This window comes from Equus caballus, chromosome 16 (assembly GCF_041296265.1).
Source record: "Equus caballus isolate H_3958 breed thoroughbred chromosome 16, TB-T2T, whole genome shotgun sequence".
NCBI lineage: Eukaryota > Metazoa > Chordata > Mammalia > Perissodactyla > Equidae > Equus > Equus caballus.
In genome coordinates this window covers 30,557,127-30,574,176 of record NC_091699.1, presented here as the reverse complement: position 1 = coordinate 30,574,176, position 17,050 = coordinate 30,557,127, and the positions used below count along the sequence as shown (strand labels likewise).

The 17,050-nt window shown below is 40.3% G+C and overlaps 1 protein-coding gene across 23 annotated transcripts in view; it reads right to left on the bottom strand.

The window, feature by feature from the left end:
• Positions 1-10,780: 10,780 nt before the first annotated feature.
• Positions 10,781-17,050, bottom strand: part of FOXP1 (forkhead box P1) — a 411,515-nt gene continuing 405,245 nt past the window's right edge. For 19 of the 23 annotated variants that reach the window (XM_023621177.2, XM_070238621.1, XM_070238624.1 and 16 more), the window contains one exon: positions 12,208-15,454. In XM_023621177.2, the coding sequence (XP_023476945.1) occupies positions 15,310-15,454 (145 nt within the window). In that variant the 3' untranslated portion in view covers positions 12,208-15,309. Of the gene's footprint in view, positions 15,455-17,050 lie in introns of all 23 variants that reach the window. The other 4 variants (XM_023621178.2, XM_005600440.4, XM_023621180.2 and 1 more) reach the window with 1 other exon arrangement.

Sequence of the window (17,050 nt, the reverse complement as noted above, 5' to 3'; positions counted from 1 at the left end):
CATTGATATGTCCTGGTCAGTCCTTTTTGGATATGGGATTCTTTATCTCCAGGTTAACCCTGGGAAACCTAGCTTATGTCCTTTCAGTTTGGGAATCCTTTTATAATTATATGGGATCTCCAACATCCACCCCAGCATGGGCACTCTGTTGGGCACTTCTCAGACCCAAGCGTCTACATTGTAGTTATCACTGCTCCAAATTTTCCTTTCTACCTGCTGGTCAAACTCAATTCTTTTCAGTTGGAGATATTGCCCTTACATCCTGCTTCTTCTCTCAGAGGTTCAGAGAGCAAATTCTGTTAGGGTTTTGAGATGCCATTCACAACTCTTCCTTTTCTCTAGCAAAGTCTAAACTGGGAACCCCTAAGTCTCAGCTACTGAGGCACAAATTAATGATTTTTAGAATTTCAGATGAAATAAGCCAGTCTCAAACTGAGACTCTTATGCATTCACCTAAAAAGTTAAAATATGCATTAACATAAAAACGTGTTTTGGAAACATGTTTGGAAACCTTTGGAAAGTACACCCAGGGGGATCAACTATTTTTTCTGTCTACCCGTTGCCCTCACTTTCTCTCCAACACTGATAGTGTTGATTATTTATTAGTGGAAGCTGAGAGTTCTCCCTGATCAGAAAAACTCCAAGGGTAGCTGAGCCCCACAGTGAGGTCAGACACCTTTTCCCTGAGCCGACTGAGCACTTGCCTTTCCCGAGGGGAAGCCATCAAAAGCTGTGGGTTATCTAGGAGGAGACCCACCAAAATCAAATTTCTTCCAGACACAATCCATAGTGCATAAAAATTAATCAAGTCCTACCAGGACTTGCTTTATTCATAATACTTAATGGTCATGTAATAGGAGTTTTTATTCAGCAGTTAAAGTTCATAAGTGCGGGTTTTACACGGAGATAGGTATTATGCTGATGGTTTAATTACACACCTTTTTGCACACCAAAGGAAATGGGTTATGCAGGTTTTGTAATTAAGGAAGGACTTCTGAGAGAGACTGAACCTAGGGTGAACTGATCTTTTTTTGAAAATGTTTATTTTTAAATTAGTAACTCTTTGAAAATGCCCAACACAGGAAATGATACTTGAGGTTAGAAGTTATTTATATATAAACAACATGCTGTCTCCCTGTACACACATACAATATTTTGTTCTCATGCTATGAATTAAGATTTTTTGTTTTATGCACTTAATTTAGCACTAAGTAGTTACCACAGCTCCTTTCCTTTAAGGCTAGCATAAGAGATTTTTTCCCCAAGGATATCAATTTTAAGTTCCTTAAGTAAGTAACCTGATGTCAGGTCAAAATGATTCAGCTAGATCTCCAAATTCTTGACTTCACTGAATCCAAACTGTACAACTTCTCCAAATTAGATTCTGTTTTCATGGAACAAGGATTTTGTACCTTTTGTGTGTTATTGAAACCAAAATATCATTTACTCTTTCCTGCCCTTACACACATCCCTGCACATATCTAACCCCAATGTCTTCCCTAATTCTAGACTCCTTTAGTCAGCTGCCACCTCAACATCTCAAGCTGGATGGTGAGGAAGCCTCTTGAGCTTAAAAGTGTAGAATGATCTCCTGATACTTCCATAAACCTGTTCCTCTTGAAGTCTTCCCACTTTGGTAAATGGCAACTCTCTCCTTTTGGTTTATCACACCAAAAAAAACTTGGGGTTTCCATTGACCCTTTTCATTTCTCATGATGGACACCATATGCAGCAGCAAATTCCGTGGGTTCTATTTTCAAATATACCCCCTTCTCACCATCTCTACTGCTACCCCTTCAGTCCCAGCCACCATAGTCATTCTTGTAACCCATCCCTCTGCTTCCACACTTGCTTCCCTACATTTACAATGCAGCAGCCTGAGGGATCCTCTTAAAACCCAAGTCAGTGGGTGTCATGCTTGTGCTCATAACCTCCAATGGCTTCTATCTACCCAACAAGAAAAGAGAATGTGCTCACACTGAAGCCACTGATGCGTATCATCGTCTGCTCTCCATTACCTTTCTTCCTTGTTTCTTATGACCCTCTTCCGCACCCACTCTCTATGTTCCAGCCTCAGAGCTTTTGCTGTTTCTGTTCCCTCTGCCTGGAATGCTCTTCTCCCAGATATCCACCCAGCATGCTTCCTTCAGATCTTTATTCAAATGTCACCTTGTCATTGAGGCCTTTACTGTGGCAACCCCCCACTAGCCCTCTCCCTGGTGCTTTCTGTCCCTTTCCCCGCTTTATTTTTCTGCCAAACACTTCTCATTATCTAACCTACTATTGTCTGTTTCCCCTTTCTAGAAAGGAAGCTTCAGGAGGCAGGGATTATTTTCTGCTTTGTTCACTATTGAATCCCCAGAGCCTAACAAAGTGTCTGACACAGTAGGCACTCAGCTGAACAGTTGGTTAGATGAATAGTCTGTCTCTAAGGAGTAACTACATAATAAACAACTCGAGGACCGGGGACTCTGTCTTTCAGTGCTGTGACCTCAACACAATGCTTAGTGCTAGTAAAGGGTCACTCCCTCTACTATTGTTTTGGCCTCCCCAGCACCACCTTTTTTTTGGAGGGAACAGTTTTACCCTATTCAGTGTGATTTTGGTCATCATGATTGGCTGGGAGAGGAGGGGATGATCCAGGTTGGGCCAATCAGAGTTCTCCCCTAAACTTCTCTGATGGTGAGAGCAGGAGACATTTACTCTGGACTCACGGAGACAGCACTGCCTGTGGGCAGCGTCTTTACCACACAGAGAAAACCAGGGGCAATGTTAAAAATATTTAACAGCTGGGATGGTATGGACAACAATCAGAATTGAACACTTGGCACAAACAGTGACACTGCCATATGCCTGTGTGCCAGCTGAGTTTCAGCTACAGAAACCCACGTATGGTGGGAAAGTGTGAAGTTTATACACAGGCAGATGCAGGTTTAGGAGGTGGGGGGGGGGGAGGGAGAGAGACAGATAACATCTGGTTAGTGGAGAAGAAAGCACATCAAATATGTGCCACCCTTTGGGTCCATTCTCTGCGTATCTCATCTTACTCTGTTCTTTAGCATCTTTTATATTCTTAATCGACGCGCTTATTTGAGACTATGAAGACAATTTTTGAAAAATCACCACTTTTGGAGAGCTGTGCTCAAGTGTTAGTGATCCCTCTGTCTGTTTAGCTGCGATTCTGCATTTGAGCCTTGCATTCAGTCAAGCCTGGTGCCAAATTCCCTCTGATTAAGAAATGAGAGAGATGATATAAAATTCCTCCATGTCATTTTCCAATGACCTGGATCAACTATCCCTTTTTGGGCATCTTGGATTACATAGGACATTGTGAGAGCACAAAACACTCATTTTACCTCTCTTCTACGCCCAAAGATGTGTCATTCTTCTCCCTAATACCAATGTGTTTTGGAGTTCGAAGTTTATCTGCAAAATGGCAGGAGAAGGATAATTTAGAAGATGTATTTGGCATGTCACATAATTCTTTCTCATGAAGCCAAGATAACAGTGGTCTAGCCCCTGCCTCTGTCTTGAACATCATCTAGGCCTCTTTTCAGAACCTTGAACTTTCGGTGCTGTTTTCCGCCTTAGGGCCTTGACGCGTGTTGTTCCCTCTATGAAATGCCCCCCACCCCATAGTACATTCATTCAGACTTATTTGATTACAAAAGGTGGAAAGCCAACTCAAACTGGCATATGCAAGAGAATTAATTGGCTCATAAAATTTAAAACCTATCGTAATTGAAATGAAGCTATAGCTTTAGCTTCAGACATGGCTAGATCCAGCAGCTCAAATGATGTGATCAGTATTTGGTGTGTATGTATCTCTATTTCTTGTTTCCAGTTTCGATTTCAGTGTCCCTTCCTGTCTTCCCATCTTGGTCTTGAGTTCAGCTCTCAGTCTTGTTCTGGGCTTCCACTTTTGTCTCTTTCTCTTTTGTCTCTGTTTGCCTCTCTTTCCTTTCATTTAAGTGGACCCTTTCCATATTATAGCAAAAATAGCCACCAATAGCTCTAGGCTCATGTCCTGGCTTATCAACAGTCCCTTCGGGAAGAATATTTCTCTCAACAGTTTTAACAAAAGCCTTGGGATGAGTTCTGAGCAGGCAGGTGAAAGTGCTGATGCTGCTGAAGTAACACTGACAGGGCGGGAGAGGGGTGACTCCCTAAAAGAAAAATAAGGGTGCTGTACGTGAAGACTGGAAATGCAGGCTGGTAAGCTAAGCCATTGGAAGTCCACCTAGCTGACTCTTACTCACTTTTCAGAGCTTAATTCAGTCTCTTGTCTTTGCAGACATATTCCCTGGACCCTCTTCTCAAGAACTCATCTCTCTGTTTATTACACATTCTTCTAACACTCGGAATTTTACATTTCCGTATAAGGCTATTTGACTAGGCCTGGCTCCCAGCTAGAGTGTAAAGGACACGAGGACAGGCACCGGGACTGTTTTTTCTCAACACTCCATCCCATTTATTAAGAACGCATTCCGTGGCTTATTCTTTACATACATACTCTATCTCGCTTAGTCATTTTAACTATCTTGTTACGGGAGAATTTTTACGATGCTCGGACAGGTTTAAGTAACTTGCCTAAAAATGTGGTCATCAAGAGGCAAGTCGTCAAGAGACGTCTTCTCCAGGGACATTAGATCTCAGCTAAACTGTGGGATTCTGGATATAGAGGTTATCTACTTATTAGAAAGACTTAATGTACCTCATTAGCAAGACTCAAGGAAGGTGTCAGGCTGCTCCCCATTCAGTCGGGAGCAGAAACAGTGCTCTTTGAGGTGAGGCAAGTCATAAGGGCCCCGTGATGCACAATAGATTGAGTCTTGTTCCATGCCTAGGCAGCATTCTCCTGCCATTGTACTTAACAGTGGGCACAATGGGCTGTATGGGGCTTACATTTAAATGGTTTTTCTCCACATTATTTGATAACTTAATACTATCCTAAAAATGAATGTTGATGATGCTATTTTCATGTAAGCATTTTTTGGTACCTTTCTATGAAACTCTTCATTTTGTCGACAGGCTCTTAAGAGCTAAGTGGCATGACCAGCCCTAATAGATGGGCTGTAGAGTCAACCATGGAGGCAAATACCAACTCTCCAGATTCTTCTCCATGCTACCTGGAGCATATTATGTAGAAAACCCCAACATCCTCATCTGTGAAATGCTAGTGATCATTCCTACCTTGCAGATTTGTTGTGAGAATCTTTGAAATGATATTTGGTTTGGCTGGCTATGGAATACAGTGGAATGGTTTACGTGGGCAGGCTCCGGAATCTAACTGCTGATGTTCAAATGTCACTTCTAGGGGCTGGCCCCGTGGCCGAGTGGTTAAGTTCGCGTGCTCCGCTGCAAGCGGCCCAGTGTTTCGTTAGTTCGAATCCTGGGCGCGGACATGGCACTGCTCATCGGACCACGCTGAGGCAGCGTCCCACATGCCACAACTAGAAGAACCCACAACGAAGAATACACAACTATGTACCGGGGGGCTTTGGGGAGAAAAAGGAAAAAATAAAATCTTTAAAAAAAAAAAAAAAAACAAATGTCACTTCTATTGCTCTAGCAGGGTAACGTTTGTTCATTCACTCAACAAATGTGAGCACCGATTCCTGATCCTCAAGCTTGGTGGCGCGGCAGTGAACCATACAGGCAGGGTCTCTGTCCCCGTCGTTGAGGGACATGTGCCCTGAGCAAAGAGGCTGTGGAGTGCAGAGGGTAGAGTGGGCTGCTAGGGTGCCATTTACACTGCATGGTCAGGGAAGCCCTCTCTGCTGTGACATTTGAAGGGAGGAAGGGTGTGAGCCACACAGAGAACCAGGAGAAGAATACCCACCACAACGGGAAGAGAAACTCTGAGCCCTGAGGCAGAGCGCACTTGGTGCCCAGCGTGGCTGGAAGAGAGGGGTGGGGTGGGGCAGTTTCCCTACCTGAACATGAGGCTAATTTAGCACCACCTCCTCAGGAATGATGGAGCTGGACTGTGTAAAGCACTCAGATATGTTAACGAGATAGGACTCAGGATCTTGCCACATTGCTTGACGTATGGCAACTGCAAGGATGCGTTTATTTAGCGTTTTTCTATGACATTTCTTGCTGGCCCTGCTCTGGAGTCCCATGCCTCTCATAGTGCAGGCCCTGCCAGAGTGCTATTTCCTCTGCTTAGAACTTTTCCCTCCTTCCTCCTAGCTAGCATACTCTTGGACATCCTTTGGGTTTCAATTAAACATTGTGTGTTCCAGGAAGCCTCCTTGGTTGTCCCCAATGGAATCAGGTGGTCTTCCCATGTATTCCTGTACTTCCCCTCGTTAGCACTTCTTGCACTACGATACAACCTAACGTGTAACAACTCTTCCCAGTGAACCATTGGGTACAATGTGGCCGAGGCAGTGTCAATCTTATTCCCAGTGGAACCTCCACTGTTGAGTTGAGGTCATTTAATGCTTATTTGTGGATGGCTGGAAACATGCACGCTAGTGAAATTTGCTCCTAACGGGGCATGTTACAGGGCAGAGTTCAACTAGACAATATTATAATACTGGTGAAATATGGAGTGCCACAAAACTCTTTCATGCTCAGACCATGGATTTCATCCAGAAAAGTCCCCAAGGGGGAATACATTATCAAGTTTTTAGAATTTTAAAATGGAAAGGAACTCTTTTCATCTTTTAGTTAAATGTCCTCAATTAAGAGAAAGAGGAAACTGAGGACCAAAGAGATGAAGCAACTTGCCACAGTCACCTCATTCGTTATGGTCGGGGCCAGGACTGGTAACCTGGCATTTGGATTCTCTAGCACTTGATTCAAACAGTGTGCTGGGCACTATCTACTCCTAGGATCCCGGGATCCAAACACTGAAACGCTGTGAAGGAGCAGGAAGTAGACAAACCCAGTGCTGGGCAGGGTGAGGGAGGGACTGCTATGCCATGTTCTTGGGGTTGGCTGTTTTTAGATTTGATGCATTTTGTGGGCAGGAAATCACTATTTTTATATGATAACTTCCAAACCCTTTAATACTTTCAAAAGTATTTTAATTTCTGGATCCGACACACAACGCTCCAACCTGCTTGGCAGATTTTTTTCTCATCCTTGGAGTCCTAAAGTAGCAAGTTTGATTTGAAAATAAATTATTAGTAAACATTTGAAAGTGGGAAACAAATTATTCCCGGAACACTTAGCTCCTTCCTTCAAATACACACTTGAAAACTGCTAAGCCTCTGTTGCGTGAGAATGCTTGAATCTCTTCCTAAATCATAACACGGGTAAACTTACTGAAATATTTTTACAATTTTATTAGAGGTTTTAATTCACTGCTTTATCTATCTCTGTTAGACTGCAAAATAGCTTTAAATATTCAAGTGGTAATTAATGAATCTTTTATGTTGCAAATCAAACATTTTCATCTGTGTGCTGGTGGAGTAGTGGTGAGGAAGGATTTAAAGAATAATTGTTCCTCCCAATTCCACACTGTTGACTAGCGCGTACCTTCCGTTTTACGAGTAGGTTTGTATTCGTTACCCAGTGGGGCTAATGCTCGGTGTGGACGGTCTGCTGTCTTTCTGGAGGTCAGGATTTCTTATGTGTTTCTTGCCAGAGACATTCCCGACTAGATGGAAAGTCTTTGAATGTGGAATTTTTGCTTGAGTGCAAAATAATAAAAAGCATGTGTATGTTAAAAAAGGATCAGCTTAATGGCAAATGAGCATTGGCTTACATTAATATTCTATTACAGTAAAAACTTCTATTTAATAAATTTTCTCCAGGCTTTTTTTTCTTCCAGAATCTAACGTATTTTTCTAAGTGGCATGCCAACCTAAAGAAAGTATATGTGATACATTTGATTTATGTTAAGTCAATAACGTGCACAAGCCATTTAAAATTGTATTTTAAGTGCAGAAATATCAACCCAACGAAACACGTACAGTACCATATATTGAGAAGGGAGAAGTGTTAGCTTTTCAGGGGCTGAGTTGCCTTGTAAATATTATTCTATTTAGAAGATATTTTTAAAATGTGGCGCCCTATGTCAGATGGCAAGAAAACAGGTCTGAAATCCTGCAATTTAGTTTAGAGCCAAAAATTAAGCTGGTATTAAAGACTTCACGTAACAAAATAGTTTTCCTTTCCTCTCTCTGCTGCTAATGAGAAACGAGCCAGCGAGAGCAGCTCTTGAGACCATTCACAAAAGGATTGACAAATTCTTCATTGGAAGACACCCTGTGTTCTTCGATGGCCCTGATTAATACTGGACTTGGTGACATTTATGTATCAGAGTAATAAGCTAAACAGGAAACAATTTATGTCACCTAAAGCTTTTTAACAAATCGATGCAACTATTTGTAATTGCTTGTTTCACAAGATTAAAAGTGCTCAGGCCTGATCTTCGCCCACGGATTTGTGGTCAAGCTGACCTGTGCTTCCGTCATTAAAAAAAAAAAGAAAAAGAGTTGGTGATCAGCACCGACTTCCATCAAGTAATCCATATTGCTAATATTTCTGGAATTTTAATGTAGTTACAATTTATAGCCGATCAAATGTGGTTACCTAAATTGCTGTTGCTAGTAGACAGTTTAACTGTCTTTATTAATTACAGTATAATTTAATGTTTGAGTACCGGCACTTGTGTTGGTCATTTTTACAGCTAGAGCAGTTATCTGCCTTATGACGAACCATTTTAGCATTTTCAATGGAAATTTGCTAATATGATGAGTGATAAAAATGTCACACGCTGGTAAATAATGATTATTGCTTTGGCTGAAAATTAATTCTTGAAAGGCCGGTTACCTTCAAATTAACATTATAACTTGAAGCTTGTCTTTTTCCCCTCACTATGTTCTTGGTATAAGCCAAAAAAAAAAAGGACTGTTGATCATTTCAAATTGATATATATATAGATAGATAGATGACAGATAGATATTTGGTATTAAGCATCAAATGTCATTTTACAATCAGACTGGAAATAAGACAACGTAGGGTTGTTTTTCTACAAAATAAAATACTGTTTAAAAATAAATAAAAGTAGGTTATATCTAGAGTGATGGCTTTCTAATGCAAATATTGTCCCACAGTTAAACCAGTGTTTTTGTATGTAATTTAATTTCCCTCCAATGTGAATTCTGTCTTAAACCTTTCGTCAATCAGTCAATTCCTTCAATGAAGGTTTGAGACAACTTCACTTTGAGTAAAGAATACTTTTATTTGACTCAACTACAATGAAGATGAAAGATAAATTGTCATTACTACCCTACACATAAATACGTAATATCATCAATGAAGACAAAATCTAGCATGTCAAGAAAAGACTTTTTATACTTTGTTTTGATCTTTTTTTGGGGAAAGGGGAAGGTTGTTACTATCATGCAGCTGTTTGTGTTGGTGTGAAACTGGTCTCCCTAAGAGTTTAGGATTTTTATAGAAAGGCCCTCATTTAAAAGAGCCACTATTTTGCATTTGCTGCCTTGTTTATCTGAGTGACAGGACTGAAATAAATATGTAAAGGAGGACACCCCTGCTTTAGAACAGCTCTTGAAATACAATTAAAAATGTACTATGCATCAAGCAGCAAAATCTTCACTGTTGCATCATCATCCGCATACCTAGTTCGGGTCCTTCAGCTTATTCAAATATGTATACATATTTAATTTTACCAACTGCATATGCTGTAAGCAATATTGATGTTTAAGCCTGGCATTTAAAGGAATTTCAATTACCCCTAATATTATATTCTTAGTAGCTAGATGAGAATTAAGGGTTCAAATGTTCAAACGTTTTACTAATTATCAGACTAGAGGGCCTCTAGACGGTGTAACGTAACTGTTAATGAAAAGAGGACATTCCTTTGCAACTTAATAGCAAAACCTATATTACAATTTTTTTTTTCCCCTAATATGGGCCTTTCAAAACAATGCTGAGAAAGAACATTTACACGTTCCTCAGCATCAGCCGGTGTTTGCCGAATGAAAACTGCAAGGTTAATTTTCAAGTCATCTCTCGGCTTGTGTTATGTGCTCTGAATTACATGTCTAACAGTTTTATGTTACCATGGTCTGGCCACTTAACGTGGTGCTTTCAATATACCAATTTAATTTTTACTGAAAGATGATGCCCAAATTCATTAATCTTTAGAATATATATGAGATAATATTAAAGAGAAATAACAAATTTTTCTAGAGGTATGCAATTAAAAAAAACCCCTCCAAATCAAGGTAGTTTTTCTGGCATATTTAGTTTCTAGAATTCTATGGTTCTCTTCACTGAATGCAGTTATCAAGCATACTTTTGATAGAATATTTTTATAAAACCATTTGTTCTAATCTAAGCATTTATCATTATATGCAAAAAGATTTCTTGATGAGAATATTATAGACGGTGCATGTTTTTGACATTAGCATGTTATTTGGATGACTAATCTTGCAGATGTGAAATTTTAATGAATTATTCATGAAATTGCTTTCCTCTGAAATTTTAGTTTGCTCTTAATGCTAGTTATTAAACATTTTGTTTTTCCTCGAGAAAATTTGATGAAGAAAAATAAGGGTGCACTTCCTCAAGGGAAAAGGGAGCCTCTCTTTTTTGTTTTTCCAATTTTCCAAGTGGAGACTTTCATTGGAAATCCCGAGAAGGGCTCCAGCCCTCCGTGATGATGAAAGCTTTTAGTTAAGATTGATTTTAATCCTGTGTTAAAAGCAGCTGGTGATAAACCTGAGGCAGACGCCTTAGCACACACGATCAGCGGGTCAGAAGGGGAAAGAAACTTAGGCTGTGGCGACTTGACTACCAGTGTGAGCAACCAGCATTTTTATTGCATTTGAGAATGCTATCATGTCAGTAATTAGTACTGACTACACAACATTTTTTTTTTTTTTATTGTCTGTATCCACAGACACGGAATGATGGAATTACAGTTGATGTCAAGGAATGAGTTTCTTTTATGCCTTATCAAAACAAAACAAAACAAAAAAAATTCTTGTTACTGGCAGCACATATCCACGAAGCACCAAGCTCCCAGTCCGGACTGTACCATCTTCAAGGCTTCCTGATAGCAGAGATCACGTGAACTACCCTGGGCCCACAAAATGCCTCTAGAATTGTCAGTCTCATTCTCAGGATAAAAAAGTGAAACCGAATCTCAAAAACATCCAAAATATCAAGAGGGTATAACCATTAACCAAAAGGTACCAAAAAGATTCAAAAATCCTTATAAGCATGTTCTTCTTTGTACCCTTGGAAACGGAGATCAGCTGGAATGTGGAAAGGAGAGGAAATGTTTCTTAACTTTTCTTTTTCATGATAAAATAGCTAGTGATTTACACCGTATTTTGGGTTAGGAATCCAAGGTGTTCTTTACCAGGTCTGACAGGATGCTGGGAATACGTTAGAGCCGTCCGAAGGTGGCAGGGCTGGCGGTCACTCTTCATGTACAGAAGCCTTGAGATTTCATTTCACTGCTGGTTCAACGCGGGCAGCGTAACTCGTCTTTCAAGGACAGGCTCTAGGGACAAGGACGAAGGATGGATCCTCATTCCTGATAGCGCATTTGCCTGATACAAGGGACTATCTCCCTAATGTACGCTTTTCTTTGACAAAAAGGAAAAAAAGAAAGAGTAACAAATTGTCTTTACATCTTGGCACCTTGTAAAGTTTTCTTTTTTTTTTTATACAAAAAGTTCAATAGCTTTGACACTCTCCATTATTAATCACTACTTCACTGATAAACTTTGAAAGTGTGACCCTGGAATTTCATCATGCAAAATATTTACTGCAGCAGGAGAAAACATTTTTTAAAACAACATTTTTTTTTTTTTCTCTTTTCAAACGTATGAACTTGTTTAAGATAGCCAGGAAGGCAGTGGTAGGATAAACACAAGGGATAGGAATGTATCAAAAACAGATTAACACACACGCGCACGCACACACACAAAAAACCTGTACAAAATGCTCCGATCAATGAGAACAGGAAAAAAAAAAATCTGTCAACTATGTTACAATTTAAAAGCCAAAAAAAAAAAAAAAGGTTAAGGAGTTTCTCCCTCCTACATGTCAGGAAATGTCATCCAATATTCTTAAAGCAAGAATAACTAAATAAAATACATGTGCAGCATATTCTGCAATTCCAATACATACAGTAGTTTTTTTTTTCCAAAGCTATTTTCTTTTTTAGTATCGTTAATATAAAGCAGTTGCACAAAAAAAGCAAAGGTGTTTTGACAAACAGGTGTATGCATTTATTCCTTTTTAGGAACAATATCTAAAAAAAGAACCGCCCTCTGCCCTCCCCCAAAAAAGACAAAGATTCACACAGACACATCGGGATATATGTACAACATAATAAACCCCATCCTAAAGAAGCAACTGGAATACCCAAGGGATACAGAATCAGAATTGTAAAAATCATAGTGAAGTTTGCTTGCTGTAAAGCCTGAGAATTTTTTTTTCAGTTGGTTCTTCTGCAAGGCTGTGATACCTGCAAAGATATGTAAAATCTGATTTTTCTTTTTTTTTCTTTTTGCTACAGTCTTTAGACTAAGCATGCAAGACATACGACTAAGTGCAACTGAGTGAAATGTATTTTTTTTTTAATTTTAATCATTCCCTAAAGGTTTGAACTGAGGTATGCGTACTAACAGTTTCTCATGCTGTTATCTTTACTCATGTCTAGCTACACATGCTGAGAATGAACTAATCTACCAGATTTTTATCCTCTTTTGAATACCAAACTAACCAGCAACCACTCAGTTTAGAAGTGCAGGGCCCCTTCCCATGACCCTGTCTGGCTACTGCCTGCGCATCACGAAGCTGCCTGGAAAAGTGAAAAAAAAGTCTCGAGTGACCACAGACTGCCCTTTATACAGAAAGCAGAGTGAAGCTTCAAAAGTAACTAACTGCCAAAGACGTTTTTGTACCAAGCTTATGAGTGGACGGGAGTGTTACTTTTTTTAAAACGAAAAATACTCACCCAAGCCTAATCAGAAAAAAGCAAAGAAAAAGGAGAAAATTTTTAAAGCAAAAGAAAAAAAAAACGAAGGATCTATGCCAAGATAAACCAAAATGAACGCAGCGATCATAGCACAGTCCTTAAACAAAAGTGGCATACAATCTTTCTTTAAAAGAAATGTCTTCTAGAAATACTATTACGTGGTCTTGTTCAATTGTGGAAGCTTTTCTGTTCTCTCTGAATTTGATTTTAACTGTCTCCTTTCTTGGACACCCCCTAATTTTCAGTGGCATACATTCACTTTTCTCTTTGAGATGGGACTCCCTTCCTTCTTTCTCCCCTTTAATACTGTGTCCTATTTTTATCTTCAGTAGCCTCATAATTTCTCTTTACAAGAATGAGTTTTGGTCTCCGTAGAGGTACAGAAGAAAAAAAAAAAACCAAAAAAAAGTAAGAACTTTGGTTCCATTACCTACTTGGTCTTCTAAATGTACTCTAGGATGAAGGAGCAGTTCTCTCAGGTTAGCAATAGCCTCTATCTCATCAATTGCCTCTAAATTCTTTCGCCTCCTTTGATCAACAATAAGAGGATATTTGGCTTCATCAGATAAAGCATATAACAGAGAACATAATTTACCTTTGTGTAATATCTTTGGTAATTTTAGGAAAAAAAGGTACAAAGAATATAAATTAAGCTCCAAAAGGCTATCAAACTAAAACAAACCAAAAGCTACAGTCCTAGATAAATAAATGAGTGACAGGGAAGTGGGTGCAGAGTGGAAGTGTTCGGGGGTTCTAAGGACTGAGGTTGTACTGACCGATGACCGTCATGTTACGCACGCTGTATCGATTCCCAAAAAGTCCAGGGCTGAGACGCACCCTCCAGGTCTGCTTGATGTCTTCTCTGAGTTTTTGAATCTGGGATTTGGTGGGATAACATTGCATAACAAACTGAACTGCAGGACCAAATTTGCACATCTGAAATGAACGCTTTAGCATTTGCTGAACTCAGTCCTCATTACTCCCACAACAAGTTCAATCTGAAATCTAATTTGCATTCAGACAGATTAATGCCACCAAGCAGGTCTGAACTGATGTTTAAATTCAGCACCACCAGTACTTTCAGCAAAGTTGCTCAGGGAAGCCGCTTTTGGACCATTTTGCAACTCATGCTGGTTTTAACAACAGAGAGCCTGCGACCCACTGCAACGTGGATCTACCAGGGAGAGCCTTCCACAGCCACACTGTCAGTCTAGGACGAGGCTTCTTTGGAGCGGTGCTGCCTATGTTGGTTTGTGCTGTGGCATTTATTAGGAATGATGGTAGCTGCAAAAAAAAAAAAAAAAAAAAAAAAAAAAAAAGGAAAATCTGACACAACCCCTTCCCACCTCCAATACTGCTTCGTGGAATGAATCTGCATCGTTTCTAGAGTGTCTCTATTTTTTTTTCTGTCATTCATTCTCTTTCTGGCAGGATTCACGTCTGTGTGAGAGGACCTTCATGTGTAGAGTGCAGCATTTGGGACCTTTTTGAAAAAGACCAAAACGGAATGTTTTCTGACTTTAGAGAAAACGTGGTGATGTCTGAAGGAAAATGGAATGAGTGACAGAAAACTACAAACGAGAAATGACATTCAGCTTTGTATAATAAAAACACCTATTAACATTCATCACAAGGTACAGAAAACTTTAAGCCTCCAAGAGGCCCTGGGCCCAAATGGAGGCCTGAGGTCAGAACTTAAAATGGTATAGTAGAAGCAAAAAAAAAAAAAAAAAAAAAAAAAAAGCAATACATTAAAAAGTTTGGGATAATTATTTTTTAACCCCTCCCCCCAATACACACACAAAGGCCTTCCCAATCCCAACTGGAAGCAAAAAAAACCCAAAAAAATGGAGTAAAGGCAGTGATAATCAACATGCAGTACTGTGCAAATAGGTCGTCCATTGGAATCCTTAAATTCTGGGCAGAGGCTTGGTCTGCAGCTTAGGTGCACATGCTCAGTTGGGTGTCCTCAGTGTCCAACGTTGGCAGGACTGCAGTTCAAAGTCTGCTGCTAAAAGTGAATCAGTTTAGCAAATTTACAACACTGATGTTGACTGTTAAGAGAGGAAAATCCCAAGTACCAAACAAGTCCATCCAATGCACAGAGTACAAATTCCTTTTTTCAACAAAAAGTAGAAAAATCAAAAATACTCCCAAATGGGATTCTTGATGGCACTAAGAGTTAACACATTTCAGAGTTGTCAAAATGTAGTGAAAATCCTCCAGACTGTACAACAAATGGAGAACAATTTCACTGCTGACTTTTGACATGTTTTGTTTTGTTTTGTTTCCCAATCTTCATTCTTGGGGTTGGCCCGCCCAGATGTTCACTCCATGTCCTCGTTTACTGGTTCGTCTTCGTAATCTCTGTCGTGGTCAAAATCTGGACTGTGGTTGGCTGTTGTCACTAAGGATAGAGGCCCTTCAGCTTCCTCTGGATCGAGGGGCTCTTCTTTGACATGTACAGGATGCCTGGGAAAACAAGAAAAGGGTCATTGAGGGAACTTCCCAACTCAATGCAGGTTGGGTGTTTCGGGCAATTCAAAAGCCACACTTCAGGACTGTGATGTCCAACACAGCGGTCACTCACTACATGTGGCTATTTAAATTAAAATTTCTAACTTAATACAATCTAAAATTTAGTTCCTCAGTTGCACTGGCCACATTTCAAGTGCTCAAGAGCCACATGTGACTACCATATTGGACAGCACAGAGAAATTCCCATCATCCAAAAGGTTCTTTTGGACGGTGCTGCTCTAGAATGACTCATCTCTGGACAGAAGCAGGACTCTCCTCCCCCGTAGCGTTTCTCACACTTCAGTGTGCCCTCGAATCACCCTGGGATCTTGTTAAAATGCAGCATGTGACTAAGCAGATCTGGGGTGGCGCCTGAGACTCTGCATCTCTAACAAGCTCCCAGGTGATGCTGCTGGTCCAAGGACCACACTTTGAGTACCAGATAACAGGCCCTGCAGTAGCATCCTGGGCAGACGAATACAAATCTTCAAATAATTACGTGAAACAAGAATGTAACACAACACTGGTTTGTGGGGACCAGTGAGTGTGGGAGGCTGGGCTAATCATGGCTTGCTCTGTGTTCTGCTTTGCTAGTTAACATGCAGAACCTGTGAAAGAACTCTCCAGAGACCGACCCCAAGCGAGGTTCTATCATTAATCAACTTCAAGCAAACACAGCAAAGAGACACCATGATACATGCTTGAAACTCCAAATTAATGCATATTTTTACAAACTGTCAATAAGGCAAGAAAAGCCCTGCCAGGAAACACAAACGGAGAGGAAAAGGCTCGCTCAACACAACAATATGATAAGAAAGCAGAGCCCCAATCAGAATAATAACGCTGTCAGCTGTAAACAAGGCAAAACATGAAGCCTGGCTGGTAGCGGCCACCGGGACGCGCGCGGCAGCGATGAGATCTGCCAACTTTCTCATTATGGACCAGTGCACGGTTCACCCAAAGGGGACCGCGGGGGGGGGGGGGGGGGGATCACATGAAACCACTCTGATAACAATTGAGAAATGTTGTTCGTAAATCATATTTACAACGGATCCTTTGCAAATACAAATTACTTTCTGTTGCTGGGCTTTTGATATGTAAAAGAACCATTCAAGTTAAAAGGGTCCCATCGCTGGGACAGGCTGCAGAAGGGAGGATTTTTTTAATTGACGTTATCAAGTATTAGTAATAAGAGGTGGTACTGGGGATGGCTGGCTTCCTAAATAATTGATGTTGTATGCAAACCCCAAAGGCCACTTGAACCATTTAAAAACAAACAGAGGAGTGCTCTGGACTGCCCTTGACGACGGGAACCTTCAGAAGACCAATTGACTCTAAAATTAGCACAGCCCACAGAGCGTTTGGGGGTAGATGTCAGGATAAATTGCTTTTAAAAAATCGTGCCCGTATTCTTCAAAACTATTTCCAAAATGAAATATACCGAAGTTGCATTATAGTACATTTTACTGGTGCGCTCCATCTATTTTTACTTTTTCAATGGTCCCATTTGCCTGTGTTTCTACAGTACCCAGGACTGGCTAGGTAATCTGT